A 26,500-nucleotide genomic window follows, 5' to 3' on the forward strand; every position below is an offset into this window, starting at 1 on the left:
ATTTGCAGGCTGGCATGCAGTAACCGTAGCAGGCTGGGCTCAGGCTGGCAACAAGGCATCATCATGGCAACTTGAGGTATGCCATGCAATGCAAACTAGTTCTCTCTCTCTCGCTTCAATGAGGAAGAATGGCGAATGAGTAACTAACTTGCTGAATGAATTGAAAACCCCTCCTTGAACTTCCCTCACCCTTGTCCCTTTTCGACCCCCTGGCCCATGTGGAGTCAGTAAAGAGTGGAAAAAGGCAAAAGAGCCAATGGGGAACAAGGAGGAAATTGTCAGCAGGTCAGCCCTTGCTTTAGGTCACCGATTGGAAGGCTGGACGGGTGGGATATTCAAAGCGATGTCAAACACAAAATGGAGACTGATTCAGAGATCGCCACAAAATGGAGGTCCGAAACAAGCAAACATTTTATAGCCAAAACAGGGACGTTTTATTTTGTGTCCAAAACTTTCGGATTTGGAAAATGGGCATTTTGTTTTGTCTACAAAACACCCAAAAAGGTCCGTTTTGAGTACAAAACATTTTGTACCCGAAACGTTTCGCACATCCCTACTCTTTGTTGATTACTTTTCAATTATCAGAGCTGGAATATATGCCCATTGCATGTGTGTGCAATTCTCTGCATGTCCTGAGAAGTTTATTAGTCAATAAATCCTGAACTTTCATTATAAGAAAAGAGCAAAATTATATCATTTTATTATGAAACAACCTTATGTTAGAGACATCAACTGAGATAAGGAAGAAAGAAGAACTCTTCACCTTTTTCCTGCAAGAGTTTGTTGAAGGGTGGTGAACCTATGCAGATGAGTTATGCTATATTAACGATAGCACTTCCTGACTGTGAATTGCATTGATAGGTCAGATTGTTCCCCATACACTTGCTAACCACAGCTTGTTGCCCCTTATAACAGACAATTGCTTAGTCTTATTTCCTGCTCACAGCATGGCAGATGAACTTTTCTATGCTGACCTCCATCTGCCTTCTCAACCCAACTCTGAAAGGCAACTTCACTCAGCTGACCATTTCAGTAAGTTTTAATATTATCGCAAAATGTTAATGATGCGAAAAGGTATTGATATGTGTTTCTGTGATTAATTGTAGCATGAAGGCCTGCGTAGGATGAAATGGTTTTAGAGGAGACGATGGGTGTTCAGCTGTTTTGTATGACTGTGGACTTATTAAATGATTATGTTTAATCAAACATGAAAACGGATTCCACAGCTACATTTTAAGGAAAATGTTGAAAAACTGGAAAGTGGTAAAAGCAGTGCTTAATGTGAACCAGAGCTTGCTGGTATTTAAGCCTTGAATATTTTTCCCCCCAATGAAAAAATGAATTGCATTTTCATTACATTTTTCAATGCAATGAAAAATGAATGAGAAATAACATTTCCCACTCACTTTACAAAAGTATTAGAGGCTTAAATGTGTAAAGGTAGAGAGTCCTAAATGATTGAAAAGTGGCATATTGACTGCTATCAAATATTTCAGAGAATGTTAGAAAGAGCAAGAAGAGTAATTGTTAACTGTGTTTATTGAGATAGGACAAGAAGTAATGGGCATGATGCAAAGATCTGTTTTTAATGTGCCCAAGGTTTTGGAGATGTCTAGCATGGTTTTGGTTCTTTTTTGCTTTGTACAGCAAAGTATTTCATAGCATATCATAAACTACTTTTGATGTGACTCTGTTTTAAAACTGGTTTCTCATGTAGCACGTGGGTCTATTCTTCAAGAGAAAAGAGTCCAGATGCTACATGATCTTCTAGAACCACTTACATATTTCTTTGATCCCCACACCCAGAGGACTGTAATTGCGGAAAAGCTATTAATTAAAAATGGGGGAAATGAAAGGCTTCCTAATTCAAGACCAAACTAGATGTAACTTTAAATACATTTAGGCTATTCTCACGATGGGAAACCGGGCTGGGACCGGTTTTCCCCCATCATGAAAACCACCGGACTAGCGGGCGAGCCCAGTGGTTCTCTGGTGGCTAGCCCACCAAAATAGCCTTCCCCTTAAATGAGGTTAGTGGAGCGAACACTCCACTAAACTCTTTTTGGCAATTGTGAGTTGCCACGGTGCAGCTCTGCACCATGGCAACTTGCAAGGAGACCCCCACCAGGACACTAAAACAAGCCTCCCAGTCTCGGGGGTCTCCCCACGATGCCCCGCGCACTTGCACAGGGCATCCTGGGACATCCAGGGCCCGGGTTGCCCCCGATCCCTGCCACCCTACTGGCTCCATGGCAGAACTAGTAGTTGTGTGGGCGGCCGATCTGGCCGCCCAGTAATGAGTGGTTGCTTATCTGGCTAAGCTCACTCTCCCTGCAGAGCCCAGTAAGGCTCTCCACACTTTTCATGTAGAGAGCCTCATTGTTTAGCCTTGTATATTTATTTCTTGTTTTGGTAACATGCAGCTGTGAGCCCCCCCTCCCCCGCCATCTGGATTGGGACCATGGCACAGGGGCAGTTATTAGTCTTTCCTGCCAGCATTTGTTTGTCTCTCCCTAACTCCTGCCCTCAGCTATTATGTACGGCAAGCAGCAGCTTCAAGAGCAACTAATAGCTTTGGCGGGGCAGTGGAGAAGAGATAGGCTATTTGGGGTGGAAAAAATTGAGTTGGAGCAAAGATTTAAAACTATCTGCGTCATAGTTTGGCTCTGGCTGTTTTTGGTTTGAAAAGATACAGTGGGTCCCAAGGATTTTACTCAAAAGTGCATTTAAAGTCACTTCAAGTAAAGGGCATTTGTGAACATACATTTCCATTCCAAGGAGGGTTTCTACTAAGACCCACCATCTATGCACAAACTGCTATCTAAACATGCCATGTGGATGATAGGTTATTAAGGCAAACTCAGTTTACTGAGATGAGGCTTCACTGAAACAAGGCTAGATCCGAGAATCTTGGAATCATTATGAATCTGGCTCAGTCTTTGGGAATCATTGAAAGGGCAGCACTTGGATGGAATCCTTTATGGTCTAATCTATTACTCAATGGAAAATGGGTGTTGTTATTTTAAAAATAAAAGATTAAAAAGAAAACAGAGGCTTTTCATCAGGAGCAAAGCATAGAATCTTGTACAGTGAAAACAGATCTTTCCTTCACTGCTTCATAGCTGAATGAGAAAAACTTCATTGTGTTAAGAGTTCAGCAAGTCTTTTTTTCCCCTTCAAAATTCTTACCCACAAAATGAAAAATATGAAAATAATTTTTAAAACATTGCTTGTATAGCATTAAATAAGCATTTTGTCTAATGGTAGCAATTCTATTGATTATAGAGCTAGCAACAAAATAATGTTACAGTATGTGTTTTATGGTTTTACATCTTCTTTAGTGCTTGTAATATTTTAAAAACTACAGAACAAGAAAGGCGAAGATTAAACATTTGAGGAAGTTTACATATTTGAGAAAAAATCATTTGCATTTATGTATAGATTATACCCAGCTGTTTTTTGTTTTTTGTTTTAAAGTCATATAGGTTAACAACATTACTTAAAGGTTTGATGTGTATTTCCTGCCCACCCATGCTTGAATATATTTAGAAAGTTTTGCCATTTGGTACATTTCCTGGAGTTCCACAGAGCATTCTCCAACAGAGAATACTGCTGCCATGTGCCATTTATTAGTAACTAAAATTTTGACTAAAGGTTCTGATAAAAACTGATATTCCTTGAATGCAGACTTGAAGGTTGCTCACATAACCTTTTACTGGGCTAGGGAGTAGGGATGTGCGAAACGTTACAGATAAAAAATGTTTTGTACCCCAAACAGTCCATTTTGAGTGTTTTGTAGACAGAACAAAACACCAATTTTCCAGATCCAAAAGACTGGTATACAAAACAAAATGTCCCTGTTTTGGCTACAAAACATTTTGTTGTTTTGGACCTCCATTTTGTAGCAATCTCTGAGTCAGTCTCCATTTTGTGTTTGACATCTCTTTGAATTTCCCACCCTTCCAGCCTTCTGATTGGGGACCTAAAGTATGGACTGACCTGCTGACGATTCCCTCCTTGTTCCCCATTGACTCTTTTGCCTCTTTCCACTCTTTACTGACCCCACACTGACCAGGGGAAGGGTCGAAGGAGCAAGGGAGGGGGGAGTTCAAGGAGGGGTTTTCAATTCATTACGCAAGTTAGTAGTCGCCATTCTGCCTTTCTGCCTCATTGAAGAGAGAAAGAGAACTAGTTTGCAGCATTGCATGCCTCAAGTTGCCATGATGCCATGCCATTGCCTATGCCTGCCTTGTTGCCAGCCTGAGCCCAATGGGTGCCTGCCAGGCTGCTACAACCCAGATTCCAAAGGAATTGGGCAAAGGGCTGATTATCTGTGATTTGTTGAAGTTTACACGTCTTTAAGATTTCCTCCCATAGGGAATAATGGAGGTTTCAGCAGCCCCATAACTCCACTTGGGGGGCATCGGGGTGGCCCAGAGTGAGTGGTGGTGTAGTGCACATAGGGTGCCAACCACCCACATGGGTTGCTAACCAATGAAGTGCTGGGTTCTGTTGTTTCTGAGGTGTCCTGAGTGTAGATTCTCTGGTAGCAAATGAGATTCTCAATGACAAACCATGAATCCACTCTCATATTTTTAGATTGTGAGCCCTTTGGGGACAGGGATCCATCTTATTTATTTGTTATTTCTCTGTGTAAATCACCCTGAGCCATTTCTGAAAGGGCGGTATAGAAATTGAATTATTCATCATCATCATCATCATCATCATCATCATCATCATCCCCCCCCCCCAGTGAGGCACTACCTTGGCATGGTTGTGGGGCTTGTGTGCTCTGAGGAAGGTGAGAGCTATGCTAGAGGTCCAACCATACTGGACAGGTCTCACCAGAGGAGCCAGACAAAGAGTGCCTCTCCCATCAACAATATGGTGAGACGTAACTTTAATAAATCTATGCCGGATCGGTCATCGCCCGGGTCAACAAGGACCGCACCAGGTGCTATAGTCCCTGGACATCTGGTGGCAAGTGGGCAACAGGACTCAGGATCTTCAGGTGAGCAACCAGGGCTGAAGACAGCAAAGTTACTGGAAGAAACATCGCTTAACCGAAAAATATATACGAAAAATGCCAACAAGGAAATAATGATCTGCTATTACAAGTCTAGTTCAACTAGAAGAGGTTATTTTAAAAGAATGTACCAAATTTGGAAAGAGAAGCATCCAGATACAGAAATAACACAACAAAGGCTAGCAAACCAGAGAAGATACAGAATAAGAAATAAAGTATTCACAGGAGTTGAGCTGGAAGAACTGCAAAGAGCAACACAGGCTCAAGATATGGAAGAAGAATTACCACCAATTGAAGAAGTTGCTCAGGCGCAGGTGGAGGAAGTGTTGGAAATCGAGGATGCCACTGTTACAGAACTGTTTCAAAATCAAAAACAGGCAACCTCCCCTTTGCCTTCACCTCAAAAACCCAAATGCCGTTTAACAGAAAAGCAACAAGAACTCAAGCAAAAAATAACTGAGCACATGAATCAAACAACCACCAGGGTTCGACTTCCAGCTCTAAAAACAGTTGCCATAAAACAACTCGCTCAGGCATTAAAAGATGTCAATGCTGCACTTGCAGAGATAACCAAGAATTTGCAAGAAACAAACCAACTAATGTACAGTGCTGAAACAATAACAACACAAGAGCTTGGATATAAGATCAGTGGACATGTAAAAAAAGAAAGCAGTACATCACCTAAATGGAAGATTAGATTAGAAAATAAACTCTCCAGGCTTAGATCAGATGCTAGTAAATTGAAAGATATGAAAGAAAAGAAGCTGAAGAATGAAAACACCAAACAGTATCTGATCCAAAAATACCACCTAGATTCAAGGAAAATTAGAGAAGTCCTGGAAATAATAAAGCAGCAAATAACAGCAGTGTCAAAGAAGATTAGCAGGTATGAAGCCAGAATTACACAACAAAGGCAGAATCTCCAATTCCAGTCGAATCAGAGACGTTTCTACCAAAGCATAGAAGGAGAAACTGCAAGAAACCTAGAAACACCAAATGAAGAAGCAGTGCAATTCTGGGGGAAATTATGGGACAATCCAATAGATTATAATAAAAAAGCAGGCTGGATGAAAGAGGTCAAAAAATGTAACCAACAAATGCAAGCTCTAATAATAACACCAGAATTAATAAGTGAAAGAGCAAAGAAAATGAAAAATTGGACTGCGCCAGGCGATGACAAACTGCATGGCTTTTGGCTTAAACACCTAACAAGCCTTCATAAACAACTATCAAAACAGTTCAATCACATTATGAAAGGCGGTGATATTGAACAATGGCTAACAACTGGGATAACTTATCTCATCATGAAAGAACCAGCAAAAGGTGCAGTTCCAAGTAATTATAGACCGATCACCTGCCTGCCAACCATGTTGAAATTATTAACTGGAATAATAGCAGATGAAGTGATGCAACACTTATTAACTAACAAACAGCTTCCAGTTGAACAGAAAGGAAATTGCCCGAACACCAGAGGCACAAAAGACCAGCTGCTGACTGACAAAATGATTTTAGAAAATTTTAGAAAATTTATTTTAAAAAAGCAATGAGCATGTGGAGTACACAGTTAACAATCAATAGCGAGACACTTGGACAGGTTAGCATTAGAAGAGGCATTTTCCAAGGGGACTCACTATCCCCTCTGTTGTTTGTAATTGCCATGACCCCACTTTCACAAATACTAAACAAAACAGGCCTTGGATACCAAACATCTAAAACAACAAGTAAAATCAACCATCTGCTGTACATGGACAATCTGAAGTTGTATGGAAAGTCCCAGTCAGAAATCGAATCACTGCTAAACACTGTCCGTATATTCAGTAGCGATATAGCAATGGAGTTTGGACTAGACAAGTGTGCTGCATTAATAATGAACAGAGGAAAAATAAGAAAAACAGAAGGAATAGAAGTGCCCAATGGAAGCAATATCAAGAACCTGGAAGAGAAAGAACGTTACAAATACTTGGGCATTCTCCAGGCTGATAACATTGCACACACTGAAGTTAAAAGAAAAATTGGAAGTGAATACATCAGGAGAGTTAGAAAAATCCTCAAGTCCAAACTCAATGGCGGGAACACCATACATAAACACCTGGGCTATACCTGTTATCAGATACACTGCAGGGATAATAGACTTGACCCAGGCAGAGCTAGAGACGCTAGATCGTAAGACCAGGAAAATAATGACCATCAACCATGCTCTGCACCCCCACAGTGATGTAGATAGGCTATACCTCCCTCGCAGCTCAGGTGGAAGAGGAATGCTACAAGTCCATCAAACAGTAGAGGAGGAGAAAAGAGGCCTTGAAGACTATATCAAGGACAGTGAAGAAGATGCACTTCAAATCGTCAATAATGAGAAACTATTCAACACCAATCAAACAAAACAGGCCTACATGAAAGAACAAAAGAACCGAGCAGAAAAATGGAAAAATAAGCCCCTGCATGGTCAATATTTGCACAATATAAGTGGAAAATCGGTCATCACCAAGACCTGGCAATGGCTTAAGAATGGCAACTTGAAGAAAGAAAGAGAGGGTTTAATACTGGCTGCACAAGAACAGGCACTAAGAACAAATGCAATAAGAGCACAAGTCAAAAAATCCACAACAAACAGCAAGTGCCGCCTTTGTAAAGAAGCAGATGAAACAGTGGACCACTTAATCAGCTGTTGTAAGAAGATCGCACAGACTGACTACAAACAAAGGCATGACAAAGTAGCAGGGATGATACACTGGAACATCTGCAAAAAATACAAGCTACCTGTAGCCAAAAATTGGTGGGACCATAAAATTGAAAAAGTTGTCGAAAATGAAGATGTAAAAATATTATGGGACTTCCGACTACAAACAGACAAACATCTGCCACACAATACACCAGACATAACTGTAGTTGAGAAGAAAGAAAAACAAGTTAAAATAATCAACATAGCAATACCAGGGGATAGCAGAATAGAAGAAAAAGAAATAGAAAAAATCACAAAATACAAAGATCTACAAACTGAAATGGAAAAGCTGTGGCAGAAAAAGACCAAAATATTCCCAGTGGTAATTGGTGCCCTAGGTGCAATTCCAAAACAACTTGAAGAGCAGCTCAACACCACAGGGGCCACAGAAATCACCACTAGCCAATTACAAAAAGCAACTTTACTGGGAACAGCCTATATTCTGCGACAATATCTATAATAACAACAACAACAACATTGATACTAAAATTCAGCCATCCCAAGTCCTTGGGAAGGACTCGATGTCTGGGTAAAACAAACCAGTCAATAACACCTGTCTGACTGTGTAAATAAATAAATAAATAATACGCTACTAGAGAATCTATACTCAAAACATCTCAGAAACAACAGAACCCAGTACCCCATGGGTTAGCAACTCATGGGGGTGGTGGGCACCATATATGCTCTACACCTCCACTTGCTCTGGTCCACCCCGGTGCACCCCAAGTGCAGTTATGGGGCTGCTGAATCTTCCATCATTCCTTATGGGGAAGAACCTTAAAGACACGTAAACTCCGTTCAATCTTTAAAAATCAGACCTCTGCCCAATTCCTTTGAAATAATTCTGGCAGCTTCCTTGCCCCCACTGGGCACTACCATCCACCCTAACCTACTCTGGGCCACCCCTTTCCCCCCCGACATGAAGCTATACTTTTGCTGAAACCTCCATTATTCCCTATGGGGAAAATCTTAAACTTCCAAAATTCACCAAAAATCAGTCCTTTGCCCAGTTCCTCTGAAATTTTTGTGGTAGCTTCCAACATTGAGCACTACCCCCCCCCCCCACTCACTAGTTTTGCCCTTGGTCATTTTTAAAAATCCAAAACATTTAGGATTTTGCAATTTTGAACAAAGAACAAAATTGGAGTGTTTCGGATTGGCTGATTTTGAACAAAGAACAAAATTGGAGTGTTTTGGATTCAGGCCAAAAATAAAACAGAAAACAAAACAGAACGCACAACCCTACTAGGGAAGGCAGGGTGGAAGGTAGGATAGCACCTTTCTTCCACTCAGAAGATCCAGCACTGATCCAAGCTGTGCAGCTCATGCGCCCACATGACGGGCTCTGCCATGAGCCTTGTGGTGTTCTGGAGGCCAGGAAAATGCATCCTCTTCTCCAGATATCCCACAATGTTCCACACAACGAGCACAGTGTATTAGGGGATTCTTCCATGAATCAGGTGCTCTGGGCGCCCAGCTCTGTTTCTGCTCAGGCTGCAAGCAGCCCGAGGAGACACATGCTTGTGCCCTTTTACCCTGGTAAAAGGCCAGGGAAACATCCTGGGCTACCCAGGGAGGCAGCACCAGGATTGGCCTCAGTCTTGGCACTTCACACGTAGGCAGGCCAAACCTGGGTAGGGCTGCTCATGTGAACAGCCTCTTGTTTAGGTAAGGTAACCGAAGATAATATTTAGCGTAGATTATGAACGAATTCAGATGGTTATGTGTTTCCCCTCCAAATCCACTGTTTTTAGGGCAAGTTCACCAAACATATAGAAAAATTGATCATTTACTGCCACAGTGCCAGCTAATGTTGGCTGTTTTTAGCCTACTTTCCTAAAATAATCGTATGAGATAACCCAGTTTTCTGTCTCTCTGTGTGTGTCTGTCCGTATGTGCATGTGTCCCTACCAACTTTGCAATGCCTGAACCAATTAGAACCAAATTTGGTACAGTTGTAGGGTCACATAGGGACACCTCAATGGCATAGTTTGTGATGATGTCATGCATCCCAGTTTAAAATGTCTTATGCATGAATGTTTGAGGTGCAAGTAGGCTAACATCTGAACTGCCTAATCAATTTTAGCCAAATTTGGAACAGTTGTAGGGACACTTCAGTGGTGTAGTTTGTGATGTCATCTACCACAATTCAAGATGTCAGATGCCTAAACATTTAAGGCAGAAGTAGGAACCTATTTGAATCAAACTGAGAACAGTTGTAGAAACACATAGGGACACCTCAATAGCATTGTTGTGATTATGTCATCCACCCCAGTTCAAGATGGTGGATGTGTGAAGGTTTAAGGTCGAAGTGGGCTAACTTGTGGACCACCTGACTGATTTGAACAAAATTTGGTACTGTTGTAGGGACACACACTTCAATGGCATAGTTTGTGATTATGTCATCTATCCCAATTCAAGATGGAGGATGGATGAACATTTGAGGTGCAAGTGGGCTATGTAGGGGAGTCCTGAGGAGGAGCTGATTACCACAGGTAAATGTGGCGACGAGCTTCATGTTGGGGCTTCCTCTGCCTGGGTCTTGAGGGGGGACGCTATCAGGCGGGGGAAGAAATAGACATCAGTATGCCCACCTGGAAACATTCACCCTGGCCCCAGCAAGGAGATGTTGCCTCGCTGTCAACAGACAGCGTAGCTTTGCAGGACTGGGAGGGGCTCTTGCAAGATCTCAAAGCAAGATCTTGCAAGATTTGCCCCAGCTGTCAGGAGCTATATAAGCAAGGACTGGCCAGTGATAAGGCGCCGTGTTGGGATTCTGGCTGAGCCTTGTGCATAGCAACACTAGGACAGGGCTGGTGAAAAGAACAAGCCCTGCCTGTAAGCCTTAAAGCTCCCACAGCTGAAAACTCTGAGGCAACCTCAACCTCCTTTGGCAGTGGAAGGATGGCTGTACCAAGAGCCTGACAGGCTAACTTGTGAATATAGTAATTATCAATTAAGATTATAACAAAAGGGAAGCAGACAGATTAGTTCTTAACAAAACTTATAGTTTCTATTCAAAGGGCCAGTTGAGATTATTCTTTCAGTGCGTGATAAGATTCCTCTACCTGTGTACATATGATCATCAGAATGGAAAATCATACATTCTCTACTCTGAATTTAAATACTAGATGTAATGTAGGATTTAGAATGTCACTATCATGTGATTAGATGATAGTATGAACTGAAATGTGGTGTTTCCCCCCACTTAACCATAGAGTTTGCATTGTAAACACTACAGTGCCCCAGAATTGGATCATGCAGTTGTTGTTGTTATTACATTTATATCCCGCTCTTCCTCCAAGGAGCCCAGAGCGGTGTACTACATACTTAGGTTTCTCCTCACAACAACCCTGTGAAGCAGGTTAGGCTGAGAGAGAAGTGACTGGCCCAGAGTCACCCAGCAAGTATCATGGCTGAATGGGGATTTGAACTCAGGTCTCTCCGGTCCTAGTCCAGCACTCTAACCACTACACCACACTGGGACTTAATTTTGGCATAATGTTTTTCTTCCTGCCTGAGGCGGAGAGTTGTGAGTGAATTTTTAATCTATGTCACATTGACTGACATACATGAAATAAGTGCTGTTTACAAAGACAAGTGTGCTATTTACAAGTTTCACCCACTATCTGGTATAAAATGTGAAAAACTCTGTGTGTGTGTGTGTGTGTGTGTGTGTGTGTGTGTGTGTGTGTGTGTGTGAAACATGAATTTATATTTTTTTTTAAATTTTGCTGTGACAAGAAAAAAGGGGCAGTTTTATCAACCAATCCTTAAGGGTCACCCCTGATCCCTTGTCTTCGCTCCCCATGTTCCAGAGCCCCATTTAGAGCCTCTTCAGTCACCCTCCCCTCATATTTCTTCCTGCTGGGATCCGTTAGAGCATTTTGCCAAGGAAGATCCCAGTCTGATTGGGGGTGAAGGGTTGACACAGAGAGGTTGCAAGAGGAGAGAGCTCAAGGTGGGGTGGGGGACGTCAGACCACACGGCAGGTCTCTTAAGGCACAGGAGTCACCCTTGCATTCTCTTCCAGCACCCCACTTACAGTTCAGTATCATTGAATCGGCCCAATATTTTGTGATGTGAAGTGCTAGCACATCATAATGAATAAATGAGTAAATAAATCTTAAGGAAAGCAATTTCCTTCAGGGTTTCCTGATTTATATATTTATTTATTGTCAGATTTGTATAGCACTCCTCATTAAAATAATTCAAGGCAGTTTACAATATATTTACAAGTTGTTCAAGTAAAGACTAATCTGCTTAGTTTCCTTTCATTATCCTTACAACTGGACTAAATTTGGTTCAGATCAGTTAGGTGGTCCACAAGTTAGCCCACTTGGACCTCAAATGTTTACACATCCGCCATCTTGAATTGGGCTGGATGACATCATCACAGACTATGCCATTGACGCATCCCTATGTGTCCCTACAGCTGTGGCAAATTTGGTTCAAATCAGTTAGAGATGGTTCACAAGTTACTCCACTTGTGCCTCAAAAGTTTACACGTCCGCCATCTTGAACTGGATTGGAAGACATCATTACAAACTACGCCACTGTGGTGTCCCTATGTGTCCCCACAACTGTACCCAATTTGGTTCATATTGGTCCAGGTGTTGCTGGGATAGTTGATAGTGGGGGACACACACAAATGGACATGTGGAATGCTGGATGATCTCATAAGCCTCCTGGAAAGTAGGCTAAAAATAGGACAAATATATTAAAACATTACAAATATTAAATATCAACTTAAAAAATAATATTAATGCAGGGGGATACTGCTAGACCCTTTGAACATTTTTGCCTCGAAGTTTTCTTTAATATAGAAATGTTCAATATTTTTATGTTCATTATTAGCATCCATGTTCTGAGTACAAATTCTACACCAGCCATCAAGATAAAAAATACCCTCACAAATATCTCTTCACATTACTAATTATTATATGGATCTCAAATCTACAGTGGCCTGTGAGTAGAAAGAATATGGGCTCTACTTGTGCTAGATTAATTGCTTTTAGTATCTACAGATGCCTTTGAGGGTTCCTGCCGGCACAAGGCTGCCCTATGGATTGGATGGGCTGGAAACATCATCCTGCTGGTCACTGTGATAGTGCTGGGTAAGTGTAAAGGTACATAAATGTGTAGAGGTTTTATCAGAACCATGGGTAGGGTAGACATTAATCTGATGGGCCAATTTCCACAGGATCCCTGGAATGACTGATTTAGGCAGCTGAATATTGCTTTCCTCTTGCATTCCTCTTTATAATTGGTTGAATATATTTTTTTTATTTAACATATTTGTAAACCGCCCAAACAAACCAGAAGAATATGTTCCTCTGGCTCATAATAAAAGATAAAGCAAAATAAATAAATACATTATTTTAAATTCTTGAGATTAGGAAGTAGTTTTGAGTTTAATCTCATGCATACGGATAAATTCAAGGGGGAAACAATTTATCACATTCTCTGCAATAAATCCCTTGGAAGGCAAAAAGACGTCTGTGAAATTATTGGCCAATACATTGGTTTGAAAATAACTGCAGATGTGCATGTTTACAATGTTGTCAGAGTCAGATAGTTTTATTAGACCCATGTCTTCCTCTTGCAACTTTTCCCGCTACTGAGATCTGTTATATATTTTGAATAATGCAAAATAAAGTCATACTTCCCAATTACCTACAGATACCAAATTTTGCATGAACAATCCTGCCATTTAAATTAGCTGAATGCAGCACTTTTCACACTGGAATATGCTGGGGTGGTGGTGGTGGTTGTTTGTTTGTTTGTTTGTATTTTTAGAAGAAATATTGAATACAAACATTACATTTTAATTGTTGTTGTTCTCAACAGATTTAACACTCAATAATTAGATCAATAATTTCAAAATGACACAATGTCCAAGGAAAAGCAGGAGATCTTTCTCATATTCAAATTTACCATATATGTTAATTAATTATTCAATAAAATGAACAATGGGCGAGTTCAGATGATACATTCAACGTGTGGTTAGATTATTATAATATCTATTTATTGGATTTATATACCGCCCTTCCTGAAGAGGTTCAGGGTGGTTTACATTAAAATCAAAAACACAGAATAAAACAATTTTTAAGAACAATCATTTAAACAGAATCTAATTGAAATTAAGATTAAAACGAGATGTCATTAAAAGCCAGGTTGAAGATATGGGCCTTTAAGCCTCTCCTGAAGGCCTCCAAAGAAGACAATCCTCTTATATCCACGAGGATATAACCTAGGGGAAACAAATGAGAAGGCCTGATGCAAGGTAGCCACCAGATTCCTCTACTCATGTGCCAATAATAATCCAAATGGAAAACAACACATTCCCTACCCTGGATTTAAATACTGGATGTAATGAAGAATTTACAAGGAGTAGTCACAATCATGTGATTAGATGACCATCCATATTGCAATGTGGTGTTTCCCCCCATAAACATAGAGTTCAAATTGTAGACAGGACAGAGCACAGGACTGGATCATCCAGCTATGTAGGGGGGACTGACTTTTGGCAAAAAAATGAAATAAAATAAAATCCCTGCCTGAAGTGGAGAGTTGTAAGAGAGTTCTTTTATTTTTCTTTTATTTATTTATTGTTAAATTTATATACCACCTTTCATTAAAATAATCACAAGGTGGTTCACATAGAAAAAATTAAAACAAGACTATAAAAATTACACAAAATATTATGCTAAAATATAAAAACAGATCTAATTATTTTTTTAAAAAATACATACATTAAAAATACCATACAATATACAAAGAAGCAGCAATGGAGACAATCACATAAAAGCCTGAGTAAAAAGCCAAGTCTTTTTTGAAAAGACATGATGGAGACCGAGGAGCGAATAGCCACCGGGAGAGCATTCCAGAGTCTGGGGGCAGCAACAGAGAAGGCCCTGTTCCGCATGCATGACAACTGAGCCTCCTTCATTGTCGGCACCCAGAGCAGAGCCCCCTCAGATGACCTCGTCAAGTGGGCAGCAACCCTTGGGAGCAGGCGGTCCCTCAGGTATCCCGGGCCCAAACTGTTAAGGGCTTTAAAGGTCAAAACCAGCACCTTGAATTGGACCCGGAAATGAACTGGTAGCCAGTGCAGCTCTTTCAAAAGAGGTGTGATGTGCTCCCACCAGGCAGCTCTAGATAAGACCCTAGCTGCCGCATTTTGGACTAGCTGCAGTTTCCGGATATTCTTCAAGGGCAGTCCCACGTAGAGCGTGTTACAGTAATCCAGCCGTGATGTGACTAAGGCATGGGTAACTGTGGCCAGATCTGCCTTTTCGAGAAATTAGACGAAACCATGCAAAGGCCACCGCCTCCACCTGAGCTTCCAAAGGCAGAGCCAGGTCCAGTAATACCTCCAAGCTGCTACCCCCATCTCTGCTACACTAACTAACATGGATGGGAAACTTTTTGTACTACATACTTAGGTTTCTCCTCACAACAACCCTGTGAAGTAGGTTAGGCTGAGAGAGAAGTGACTGGCCTAGAGTCACCCAGCAAGTATCATGGCTGAATGGGGATTTGAACTCGGGTCTCCCCGGTCCTAGTCCAGCACTCTAACCACTACACCACGCTGGCTCCGTGAACAAGTGATTGGAAGAATACATTCTACCCACATTGATCTGTTCATCTTAATCTGTTTTCCAAGTGGATATATAAAAAAATAATGATATACTTAGGACAGGGATTCTCAACCTTGGGTCCCCCAGCCCCAGCTGCCTTTGGTTTGGGATTATGGGAGTTGAAGTCCAATAACATCTGGGGACCCAAGGTTGAGAATCCCTGACTTAGGACATAGTATATAGGAAGCTACCTTATATGGAGGCAGACCATTGGTCCATCCAGCTCAGAATTGTCTACACTGACTGGCTGTGGCTTCTCCAATGTTGCAGGCAGTCTCTCTCAGCCTTCTCTTGGAGATGCTACCAGGGCGGGAACTTGGAACCTTCTGCATGTGAGCATGTAGATACTCTTCCCAGAGTGGCTCCATCCCCTGAGGGGAATATCTTGTGCTCACAAAATGCAGTCTCCCATTCAAATGCAAACCAGGATGGACCCTGCTTAGCAAAGGGAACAATTCATACGTGCGACCACAAGACCAGCAATCTCTAAATTGTGCGTTTAAAAGTTTCATCCTAACTGGCCCAATGTCTGAAGTTGAAATCCTACAAATTTCAAACTGTTATTTTATACATTAAAAATAAAATTCTATGACATACACAGGAGCCCTCAAATATACTGCCCTCAAATAGTAGTTTTGCCCATTCATGGGCCATCTGCCTGTATACCAATTTAATTATAGGAGGGGTCGTTTCAGTTATTCACAGTTTTCTATCCCTCCTCCTCCCCCCCTCCAGTTGGTATACAATTTAAATAGAACTTATCAGCTGGAGTGTGTGGAGTTTTAAAGAAGCAGCACAAGATGCAACTTGCTTCTTGGGCCACTTCTTTAAACCTCCTTGTGCATCAGCTGAAAAGTGGGGCGTGGCCATAGATGACTTCAATAACGGACCATTGGGCCCAAGTCCAGCCCCCCATGCTCTGCCATCATATGTGGAGGGCCTCCGGCAGTGCTTTTAGGAATCTCCTCCCTTCCCCCACAGCATTCTGGCAGGTCAGAACAGCTGGTGCACAGGCCCTTTAAGCAAACACTAGAGTGCTGGCAGCTAGCCTGAGCTGTGGGTGGAAAAGGAGAAAGAAGGAGCCTGGAGAGAATGCTGGGGGGGGGGGAGTAAAAAATAGCTAAGGTGTGCACTCCATTCTAGCCGTTCCAGAAAGCTCCTCTGGTCTGGAAGTGTGTGAGTGTGGGTGTGGGTGTGTGAGAGAGATCTTCTCACGTACTTTCAAGCATTGGATGTGCACGGGGTGGATTAATCTTTTTGCCACCAATAGGCAGCCAAGATTTGCTGCTGGTTGGGGAGGAGTGGGGGAGTTAAATCTTTTTAAAAACTTTTAAAAATTGCTGCTGCACAGGGGAGACCAAGGCGGGGGAGGGGGCAGCAGCAAGAGCTCCCTCCCTGAGCCCGGCTGCCTCCCAAATGACAGATAGGGCCATTTTCGGCCCATCTAGAGGCTCTCTGCACACACATGCACAGAGGCCCAAAATGGTTAATTTAAAAAGTTAATCCAAACGTTTAATTTAAAATTAACTTTAAAAAGTTAATTAAAAATTAATTTTAAAATTAATTTAGAAGTTGATTAGGATTTGGGAGGTAGGCACTGGGGGCTCTCACCGCTGCACAGTGGCAGTCTTAAAAGTTAAAAACAAAAAATTAAAAAAAGATTTAACTTGCTGCTCCTCCAGGATTTGTCTCCATAGGCTATTGCCTCTGCGATAATCTGCCTTTGGATGTGCAGATCCTCTCCCCCACCTTTCTTTCTGCCTCCCACCTCCCCCTTTATTTTTTTCTCTCTCTCCCTCTTCTTTTTCTTCTTTTTCTCCTCAGTTTCTTCTTTCCTTTCTTCCCCCTTCCATTTCTTTCTCTCTCTCCTCTTTCTCTCATTTTCGCTCCCACCTTTCTTTCACCTGTCTTTTTTCTTTTTCTCCTTCCTTCCGCCTTTTCTTTCTCCCTCCCTCCATCTTTCTTTTATTTTTTCTCCCACTTTTCTTTCACTTGTCCATACTCCCCTCTCCTCTGTCCCTCATATATGTACACTTAGCAAGGAAGTTGCCCCAGAATCATGTAAATGCTCTGCAAATAACATAGTTGCTTACATCTTCCTCTTCTTCTTTTTCTTCTTCTTCTTCTTCTTCACCACCTCTATCCTGAAGGCCCCATAAGACCATTAGGTCCAGACTTTGCAATTACCTAGCTGTGCCACTGGCAGATACTCACCTAATGGTGCAGCGGGGAAATGACGACTAGCAAGCCAGAGGTTGCCAATTCGAATACCAGCTGGTATGTTTCCCAGAATATGGGAAACACCTATATCGGGCAACAGCAAAATAAGGAGATGCTGAAAGGCATAATCTCATACTGTGTGGGAGAAGGCAATGGTAAACCCCTCCTGTATTCTGCCAAAGACAACCACAGGGCTCTGTGGTTGTCAGGAGTCAACACCGACTCAACAGCACACTTTACCACTGGCAGTGGCTATTTAAACTTTACACCTCCTGCATTTCTTAGCTGATGCATGGGGAGGTTTAAAGTTTAAATAGCCACTTTCCCAACACAGTCTGCTCCATCCACTCTCTAAGGATCTAACTCCATTGTTTTAGGATAGGGCAAGCACTCCTATATTGTGCTATCCATGAAAGTTCCCCTTGTGATATCCTCCTGAATTTCATTTTTTGAAGTTTGCTAGCAGTGTAATCTACATGAAATGACTTTGCTCAGTCAACAACAGACCTTGCCTACTAGTATCATATATTGCTCTGGTGCTTTCTTATACAAGTTTTTAATAGAAAAAGGGGCCACTACCATTGGAGTTAGTCCATCTCTCTGGTAGGACTCATGTATTCCTCCTGTAACTTTGAAAACATCCAGTAATTTGCAGTTGAGTTCTGAGGAAGACACAGTCCTGTTTCTGCATTAAAGTTAATAGTCATGACTACTTTAAAATGGGTTGACTTTTCACAGTCATTTTGTCATGATCCTGGACCCAGGACCACCACCACTCCACAACTGGGAAACGAGGCAGAGAGGTTCAAAGGATAAAAATCCTAAGACTACACCCCGGGGCAACACTGCATTGCCAAGACCCCACCAGAAAAACCAGAGCCAGCACCCTTATCACAGAATGAGGACATGGCTTACCTTCATCCTCTGACTCAAAGATGTCCCTTGGAGAACTGGCAGTGAAAGTATAGATCTGCCTGAGCTACTGGAGCTAGTGCCTACAAAATTGGGCAAGACCCCTTTAAAGACAGATGGGTGGGGCTAATCTACCCCAGGAAATGGGTGGGGCCAATCTACATCGTCAGCACCCATAAAAACCAGCAATCATCTCCAAGCTTCTGCTGGAACAGCTCTATCTTATGCTGTTTTACCTCGCTTTTTCACTCATAGCTTTTCAAAATCATTTTTCCCTGAAGAAATCCCTCCCACATCCAGATCCCTGCATCAGCAGAAGTCTTGGTTCAGCCATTCACCTTTCAGCCTTTCAGAAATAGGGTACATTTTAGCATAGTGAAATAGCAGAGGGAATCTTCTCCAACATGCTAGAATTGGATCACCTTTCATCCTTTACTATGTGCTTTTCATGCTGTTGTAGAATTGTGTCTTGTTTGTTTATTTATTTTTATTTATTTATTATAAATATAATTATTTAATTTCTTTTCCAGTTAACAGCTCACACAAAAATATGCCTTTCCAATTCTAACACATGATGAAAGGAGTTCACTCTCCACATAAAGTTATTGAAAAATGTAGCTTTATCAACACATTTTGTCTCTCAATATGTCCATTTCTTTGCTTTCCCACTTCTTAACAGCCATTCTTTAATTTGTTGCAATAGTCACAACCTTTCAGTGCTGAGCCCAGACCATTTTTACTAGGACTGAATCCTGATTACCTATCCTGGTTAAATTCTGGTTAAACAGAGTCAAAGGATTGCCCTGAAATTCTGTGTTCACATGATCAGCTGTGATAGGCTCACTAAACCTGATTAGTGATCCTTTTAACCAGGATCCTTGTGACTGTGTGAATGCAGCCTCAATGAATTTGTGAATTTGTGAAATTGTTAACCTGCCTGTGCTGTCCTTGGATCATCACCACAAAACCATGTTTTAAAATTGTGGAATAAGTTATCCCTCAAAATAACAGCTGAGGTGGCTCCTGAGAATTCCTTTTGATCGCTAGGACTCTTGAGAGATAAGGAAGGCCTTGTAGTCAGCCTGTGAAAGATCAGATCCAGTAACCTTAGCTAAGTTCTTTAATGACCAAATAGTGGGCAGCAGAAAAGCTATTGCCTGCATTTTATTTCCTGTCATCCAACCACACTTTAACACCTTCAGTTGTTCTAGCAATGTCACAGGAAAGTAAGTAAAGGTTATGTTCTCTAGATCCACACAACATGACATTCCTGTAAACTTGAGCCTAGTGAAGCTGTCTTCTTCACAATTTCACAGTTTGTTGTACAAGAAAGTCAAGTTATGTCCAGGGTAAAAAATATCCACTCTTTGCATTGGTGCTTTTGGGCAAATTTGAACATGCAGTAAACCCATGGTAAAGCCTGCTGTCTGATAAAGCTCCTGGTGCTGGCCTTCGCTGGTCTCTGCAGACCCCACTGACCATCACTATAGCAGGCTTGCTTCCCATTGCTGGCCATGATGCAGTATAATGACATCACTGCCTGGTGCCTGTTATCCCTGGGATAGGCTTGTGTCAGGGTGGTGACATCATTATACCACATTGCCGCCAGCAAAGGGAAGCAAGCCTGCTTCAGCAGTGAGCAGATGCCAGTGTCAGAGGTGTCAGGTAGAGGCCAGCAGAAATCAGCAGTGATGGGGGCTTGCAGCAGCAGTGGCAACTTGCCCCCCCCCCCCAAATTGCAGACATGGGCCGCTGCCAATATTGCTACACCTCTGTGCCAAAACATAGCTCTCCTACAAAGGAAGAGCCGTTTGTAGGAGCAGAATCACCTTTACAGTGAGATAGATGACTGGTTCTTTGGGCACACATGCTGAATTACAGAGTGTGCCCCTGTGATCCAATCTACTTGGAAGTTCTTATGTGCAAGTGTGTGTATGTCTGTGTTACACTGGATTTTCTGCCTTAATCACAAAAAATGGGCTGCTGGGAGAAGAACTTATGATATTCCTAGACCAGTGATTCTCAGTCAGGGATACATAAACCTTCTAAGGGTACTCAGAGTCTTCCCACCTCCCCAGCTCAATTACTAGTGATTAGGACACAACTCTATTGACTTTGATCAGAAGACCTGGCTGTTAAGTTACAGATTAGTGTTACAGAAATTAACTTGTTAGTGTAGTTAACTTGTCCTATTAATTTCAAAGAGGGTATTCATGAGTTACATAGTCCAGATATAAGGTAGTGACTGTAGTAATCTGTCTCATAAACATAATATTTAAACATGTTTCAGACAGAAAGTGCACACTTGTTTTTAAAAGTTTGAAACTCCCTGCTTTAGTCTATGTCACGGGCACCAACCAATTATTGGAACAGAATTTAGATTTGTTAGCAACTGAGATTAGTGGTTTGAGTGTAGTAATCAGACATTCCCTGACTACAGAGTTTTTGCTCAGGGTGCTGTGATGCCATCTATCCCATTCCACCACTACGCATCACACTAAAACACAGCTTCTGGATGAGGCATGTCTTGCCACACATAGGGTGTGTGAGCTGGTTTGAGGTCCAGCAGGCTTGACCTTAAACTGACTTGGCTCAAAGGCTCGACCTCGAGCTGAACCTTTGGAATGCGCACTCTGTTGAAATAAGAGCCTCCTCATCTCTGACAACTTTTTATAAGGAACTGAAGGCACATTTATTCACCCAGGCTTTTAATTAGATTTATAGTTTTAATATTTTTAATATTGGGTTTTAAATGTTTTCAATGTTTTAAATGATTTTAATTGTTAATTGATTTAATGTTTTAAAGCACCTAGAGACACAAGTTTTGGGCAGTATAAAAATATTTTAAATAAATAAATAACCAACTGGGCCGGCTTGGGCCCGGCTCTTGGGGACAGGGAGTGATTAAATTATTTTAAAATATGATAGACTTACCACTACCAAGGGCTTTGGCAGTTTTGAGGGGTGCTGCAGTGGCCACAGGGAGGGGCTCCAGGGGCTCCTACTCCCACCTCTGGCCTCCCCTGAGTCTCCCCAGGGACTTCAGCCCATTTTGGCCCTGTGTGAGTGTATGGTGGACATTTTGGGAGCTACCTTACATGTGCGCTGGCCATTTGTGTGACCCAGCCAGGTCATGCAAATGGCCAGTGCACATGTGCAGCAGACCCCAAAATGGCCACCCTGCATGCACAGAGGGCAAATATGGCCCTAAAATGAGCTGAAACAGCCTGGGGAGACTCAGGGAGGCTGGAGGGGGAGGGGAGCCACCAAACACCCCCCCCCCGAGCCACTGCAGCACCCTTCGATGCCACCAAAATCCTCAGTTATGTTAAGTCTATAATAATTGTTATGAATTTACTGACCTCTGACCCCTTGAGCCGGGCCCAAACCAGTTCAGATTCAAACTGAACCACGCCCAGCTCAACTGTGCACAAAAATGAACTGGACCCAATTTGGCTCGAGTCTGGTTTGATTTGATCCGAACCGGGTTTTCTGGTTTTGTGCACAACCCTAGGCTCACACTATGATTGGTGATTTATGGCTCCTTTATGTCACATAAAACCTGTTGGTCAAGTGTTTCAGGGCAGCTTCCACAAAGGAGAGACTGCAGTATGCACAAATATAACAGAGGATAACACAGGAAACCAAAAAGAACTACCAGTATGCTCTTCCTGTTCTAAGAATATCACTCTTCAAAAATATCGTTTGTGTGGACCCTCAGAAGGTAGGCTCACATTTCTCCTCTTTTCAGTACCTGAAAATTACAGGTTTGGATTAAGTGTTTGGTGTTCTATTTGCTTTAATGTGATAGTCCCTCAGGCAGTGGCTATATCCATCTGGACCCAGTCACTCCTGTATATAAAACCTTTAGCCAAATTTCTCTATCTCCTCCATTAATGAACATTTACAGAGGAAGTTGTTCTGGCTTGCGTTGCCTCTGTCAGCTATAGGTTTGACTATACAATAAGCCTTTTCTTTGGTGAGGTTCTTCTTTAATGTAGGCATATCTGACTTCAATGTCTTCCTTCTAGTCTTTCTTCTTGGATACAAGAAGAATGTAATACAAAGGCAATACAAAGTAAGCTCATTCTCACAACCAGCCCTATCTGGGTGGGCTAGCCCAAGTAGGGCTGGCCATCAGAAGCCCTTGGGTCACTCCTGAACCTGCTGCTCCCCCCATGGGCAGCTCTGGTTTGAAACCCAGGCTGAAAGTGAGGTAGGAGGACAAGCTTGAGCCTCTGACCTCACTTTCCGGCTGAGTCGTCAAGCTGACGGCACCTGCTCTGGCCCTTAAAAGAAGAAAACCCAGATTTATATTACATTCATTATGGTATGAGTTTATTAGTCACTTTTCAGCTTAAAACACCTGACTTCGAAAAGTCACACAATTTTTGTTGGGACTTACAAAAAAGAATAGCTTATTACAAATACTTTTTAAAAATGTATTACTCTTACATAAATTAACACTGAAATAAGTATTGCATTGATTGACATTACTACTTTTCAGCAGCTTCAGGCTGAATGGCTAACTGATTGTTAAAGGATTGAACAATCAGCCTAGTGAATCACTGGCCTTCCTTTAAGTTTCCAAAATACTGGTTAAAGCCTTTTTTTGTTCCACATCTCTCAGTAACTCCTCTGAAATTTGCCCCCTGCTGGTGAAAGAAGTATAACTACTGTTTTAAAGACTTAGGTAGTAGGGATGTGCAAACCACGTCTAACAGAACTGGGTTCGATGTTGAACTGGCCCGGTTTGGCAGGTTCAGTGTCCAACCAGACTGGTTCAGCTGGCCCAGTTCAGAGCTAACTGGTCCGGCTGTTTCTGCATGCTTGCAAAAGGGAATCTCATAAAAATTCCCTTTGCAAGCAAAGTGGGTGCTCTATGGGGTTGGAAATGGTGGGGGAACAGGTGTGTGTGTGGGGGGGGTCAACTTATGCACAGTGGTGGTGTGGCTTCTTGGTGGCAGGTCGACGGCAGCTCCCCAGACCCTGTCAGTGCTTCCCTCCATCAGCGCAGGTTGGTGGCAGCCTGACTCAGGCCTTCGTGCAAACACAGAGGCCCAAACCAGGCCCCCACCAGCACAGACTGATGGAGGGAACATTGGTGGGGCCTAGGGGACCTGCTGCTGTCTTGCCACTGCTGGACCGCTGCTGTTAAGGAGCTGCACCGCGACTGCAGCACATAAAGTGACCTCCCCCCCCGCCCACTATTTCCAACCCCATAGGGTTTCCCCTTTGCAAGCATGCAGAACCAGACCAAACTGGGCCAAACGGTTCAATCCAGTTCTACAGCACAAACTGAACTGCCACCAGTTTTAATGAACCTGGTAAAGGACCAGGCTGTTTGGTTCGTGTTCGGTTCGAACTCAAACCGAACTGCCCAGAGTGGTTCCGTGCACACGCCTGTTAGGTAGACAGTAAGGGAGGCAGTGATGCAGTGAAGACAAAAATAGAGGGACAAACAAGATATGCAGCAAACTGCATTTCAGAGAGGCAAGAATACTATTCAGATATTATGTTCAAGGAATGTGCAATCTCTGTACAGTTTATGCACATAAACTGTAAAGATCTGAATGTATGTATTCATTCACACATCATGTTCAAAGCACATTCAGTAGTGCCTTTCCTTCCTGTACCCTAAATTTGAGGGGGCCTGTACCCAGGTTCTCTTTTAGAGTGGATGCATGAATACAGGTGAACTCCATTTTCTGCGGGGGTTCTGTTCCTGCAGATTACCGTGGATAATGAAACTACGGATAATGGAGCATTAAAGTCAATGGGATGGGGTGGTAGTTATTTTCCCAGAATACAAAAAATCTTAGATGAAAGGGGGGGAATCAAAATGGGTGAAATAAAGTGACCTCCTCTGCTCCGTGGGCCTTCAGCAGTTCAACGATGCCACCCCCAAGTCCCAAAGTCCCCTGTGGGAGGGAGGTTTGCTTTTTTTAAAAGAGGCACAAAATGGCTCCTCTTCCTAAAATGGCAGCCAAAAATGACCTCTGAGGTCATTTCTGGCTGTCCCAAACCAGCGGATATTTAAAAATTAAATCTTTTACTCTGTGTATGCTGAGGTCAGGTGTCAATTACCTGACCACGGATATGCAAAACCCCAGATATGGAATCGGTGAATAATGGGATTTGCTGTAATCACTCACACATAAACAGTTGTGCCAGAGCACCCTTGCACAAAATTTAAGAATTGCACAAGCCTGCATGATCAATGGCCAATGAAAATAATGGCTATAGACTGTGCATCTGCATTTGTGCATTTCTTGTGTTTTGCGCAAGAGTGCACATGTGCAACCATATGCATGGTCCATTAAAAGGCAGACGGAATGTTGCGCAGTATGTAAGGATAGGGTTACTTATGCTTAATTCTGGAAGTGTTTAACTAAAATAAGCCACCAGGGACTTTTACACACAGCATGTTTTACTGAACGTTTACAGGGAGGCTTTACTGCTTATTCGAAGTTGTCCCCGCAAAAATGACACAAATAGTGGATTTTTTTACCCCAGATATAAATCCAGTTACACTCTAATGCAAATGAAAAGCCCAAATTGTGTGTGAACAGCTCCCAGATAATGCGCAGGGACTTTGGGTTAAATCTAGCCGATATGTGAATGCACCCCCTCCATTCCAGAGGAGATGTGAGTTAAAGGGCTACACAAGTCCTGTGTGAAAAGCTTCCAGGGAGAGTGATTCAAATCATGACTGCTGTGCATATAACACTCTTTTTCCTGGTGATGTTTGTTTGTTGAAAATTATCTCCCGCTAAAAGCTGCTATTTGTCCACAGTGTTTCTGTGAAGAAATAGCTACTTCAAGGGCAAGTAGCAGCTTGAGGAAGTAACTTTGGGACTGAAGCAGGCTTTCCAATAGAATGGTTCTGGAAGAAAGGGCTAACCATCTAGAGATCATGGATTCGGGCAGTATAAAAATGTAATGAATTACTAAATAACCCCTCTTTCCCCAAGTGCTGCAATCCTAAGCTGAATGCCCCTTTCCTACACCTGCCTTCAGTTAAATAGTGGGCACTTTTAGCTGCACATATAGTTTGAACCAAAGATTGTCCAGGAACAAATCTGCTGAAATCAATATTTCATATTGTTTTCCTTTAAGAAATCCTTCTTGGCTCTTCAATAAGAAAGATTTCTTAGAGGAAAACAATATGAATTGATGATAAATATGGAAAGAGCTTGGTCTGGGGCATAGGGAATATCATGCCAGAAAAATCTAAGATGAGTATTTGAAAATAAAACCAATGAAGTCAGTAGCTGATGAGCTTGTGCAGAAGAGAAGGGAAGAGAAGACAGAAAAAGCTCAACAGAATGAGAAAATGTTAGATGGTCCGCCTAGAATAACTGAATAATAATTGAGGGAATCTTTTCTCAATCTTATTATAGGGAGCACCAAGTGTAAACTCTGTCCAATGGGCTGGGTGCCACAAAGAGGAAAGTGCTACTGGTTTTCTAAAGAGAAAAATAAGTGGACTGTGGCCCGTGACCACTGTTCCAGTAAGGAAGCCCAGATGCTTATGATCCAGGACTTGGAAGAAAAGGTAAGAGAAACATTATGATAACTGCAAGACAATTATCTTGACTTCTGGCATTGAGGATAGAATTGCTACCTGTACATATGTTCTTAAAGTTCAACTGCAATTTTAGGGGCAGAAATACACACTGCAAGCCATGGTCTCCAAATCTGAGTGGGTGATGATATGGGAACAGGGTCATTTGCAGAGGATTCAGTCCCTGTCCTACTCCCCTCTTCTGAATAGCTGATTGGCAGGATCTCAGATTTCAGAAAAGAGCCTCACATGTAACATCCTGTTTGTTGGTTGGAAAGAGCAGTATACATGCAGCACACCTGTGCAGAAGAACTTCCCTGTGGAGTATCTGTTCATGGTTATGGTCCCTAGCTGGATTGGAGTGATAGACAGATCTCCGGCTGGATGGTTTGTGGGGCAATGAATGTGAC

At 42.3% G+C, this 26,500-nt stretch overlaps 1 protein-coding gene across 3 annotated transcripts in view; it reads left to right on the plus strand.

Annotated features, from left to right (window-relative positions):
• The first annotated feature begins 903 nt into the window (after positions 1–903).
• LOC128341725 (killer cell lectin-like receptor subfamily B member 1) overlaps positions 904–26,500 on the plus strand; it is a 39,829-nt gene continuing 14,232 nt past the window's right edge. Inside the window, exons 1-4 of one of the 3 annotated variants that reach the window (XM_053288170.1) lie at positions 904–1,032; positions 12,776–12,865; positions 22,098–22,247; positions 25,927–26,081. In XM_053288170.1, the coding sequence (XP_053144145.1) occupies positions 948–1,032; positions 12,776–12,865; positions 22,098–22,247; positions 25,927–26,081 (480 nt within the window). In that variant the 5' untranslated portion in view covers positions 904–947. The other 2 variants (XM_053288171.1, XR_008314526.1) reach the window with 2 other exon arrangements.

This window comes from Hemicordylus capensis, chromosome 2, assembly GCF_027244095.1.
Source record: "Hemicordylus capensis ecotype Gifberg chromosome 2, rHemCap1.1.pri, whole genome shotgun sequence".
In the NCBI taxonomy this organism is placed as follows: domain Eukaryota; kingdom Metazoa; phylum Chordata; class Lepidosauria; order Squamata; family Cordylidae; genus Hemicordylus; species Hemicordylus capensis.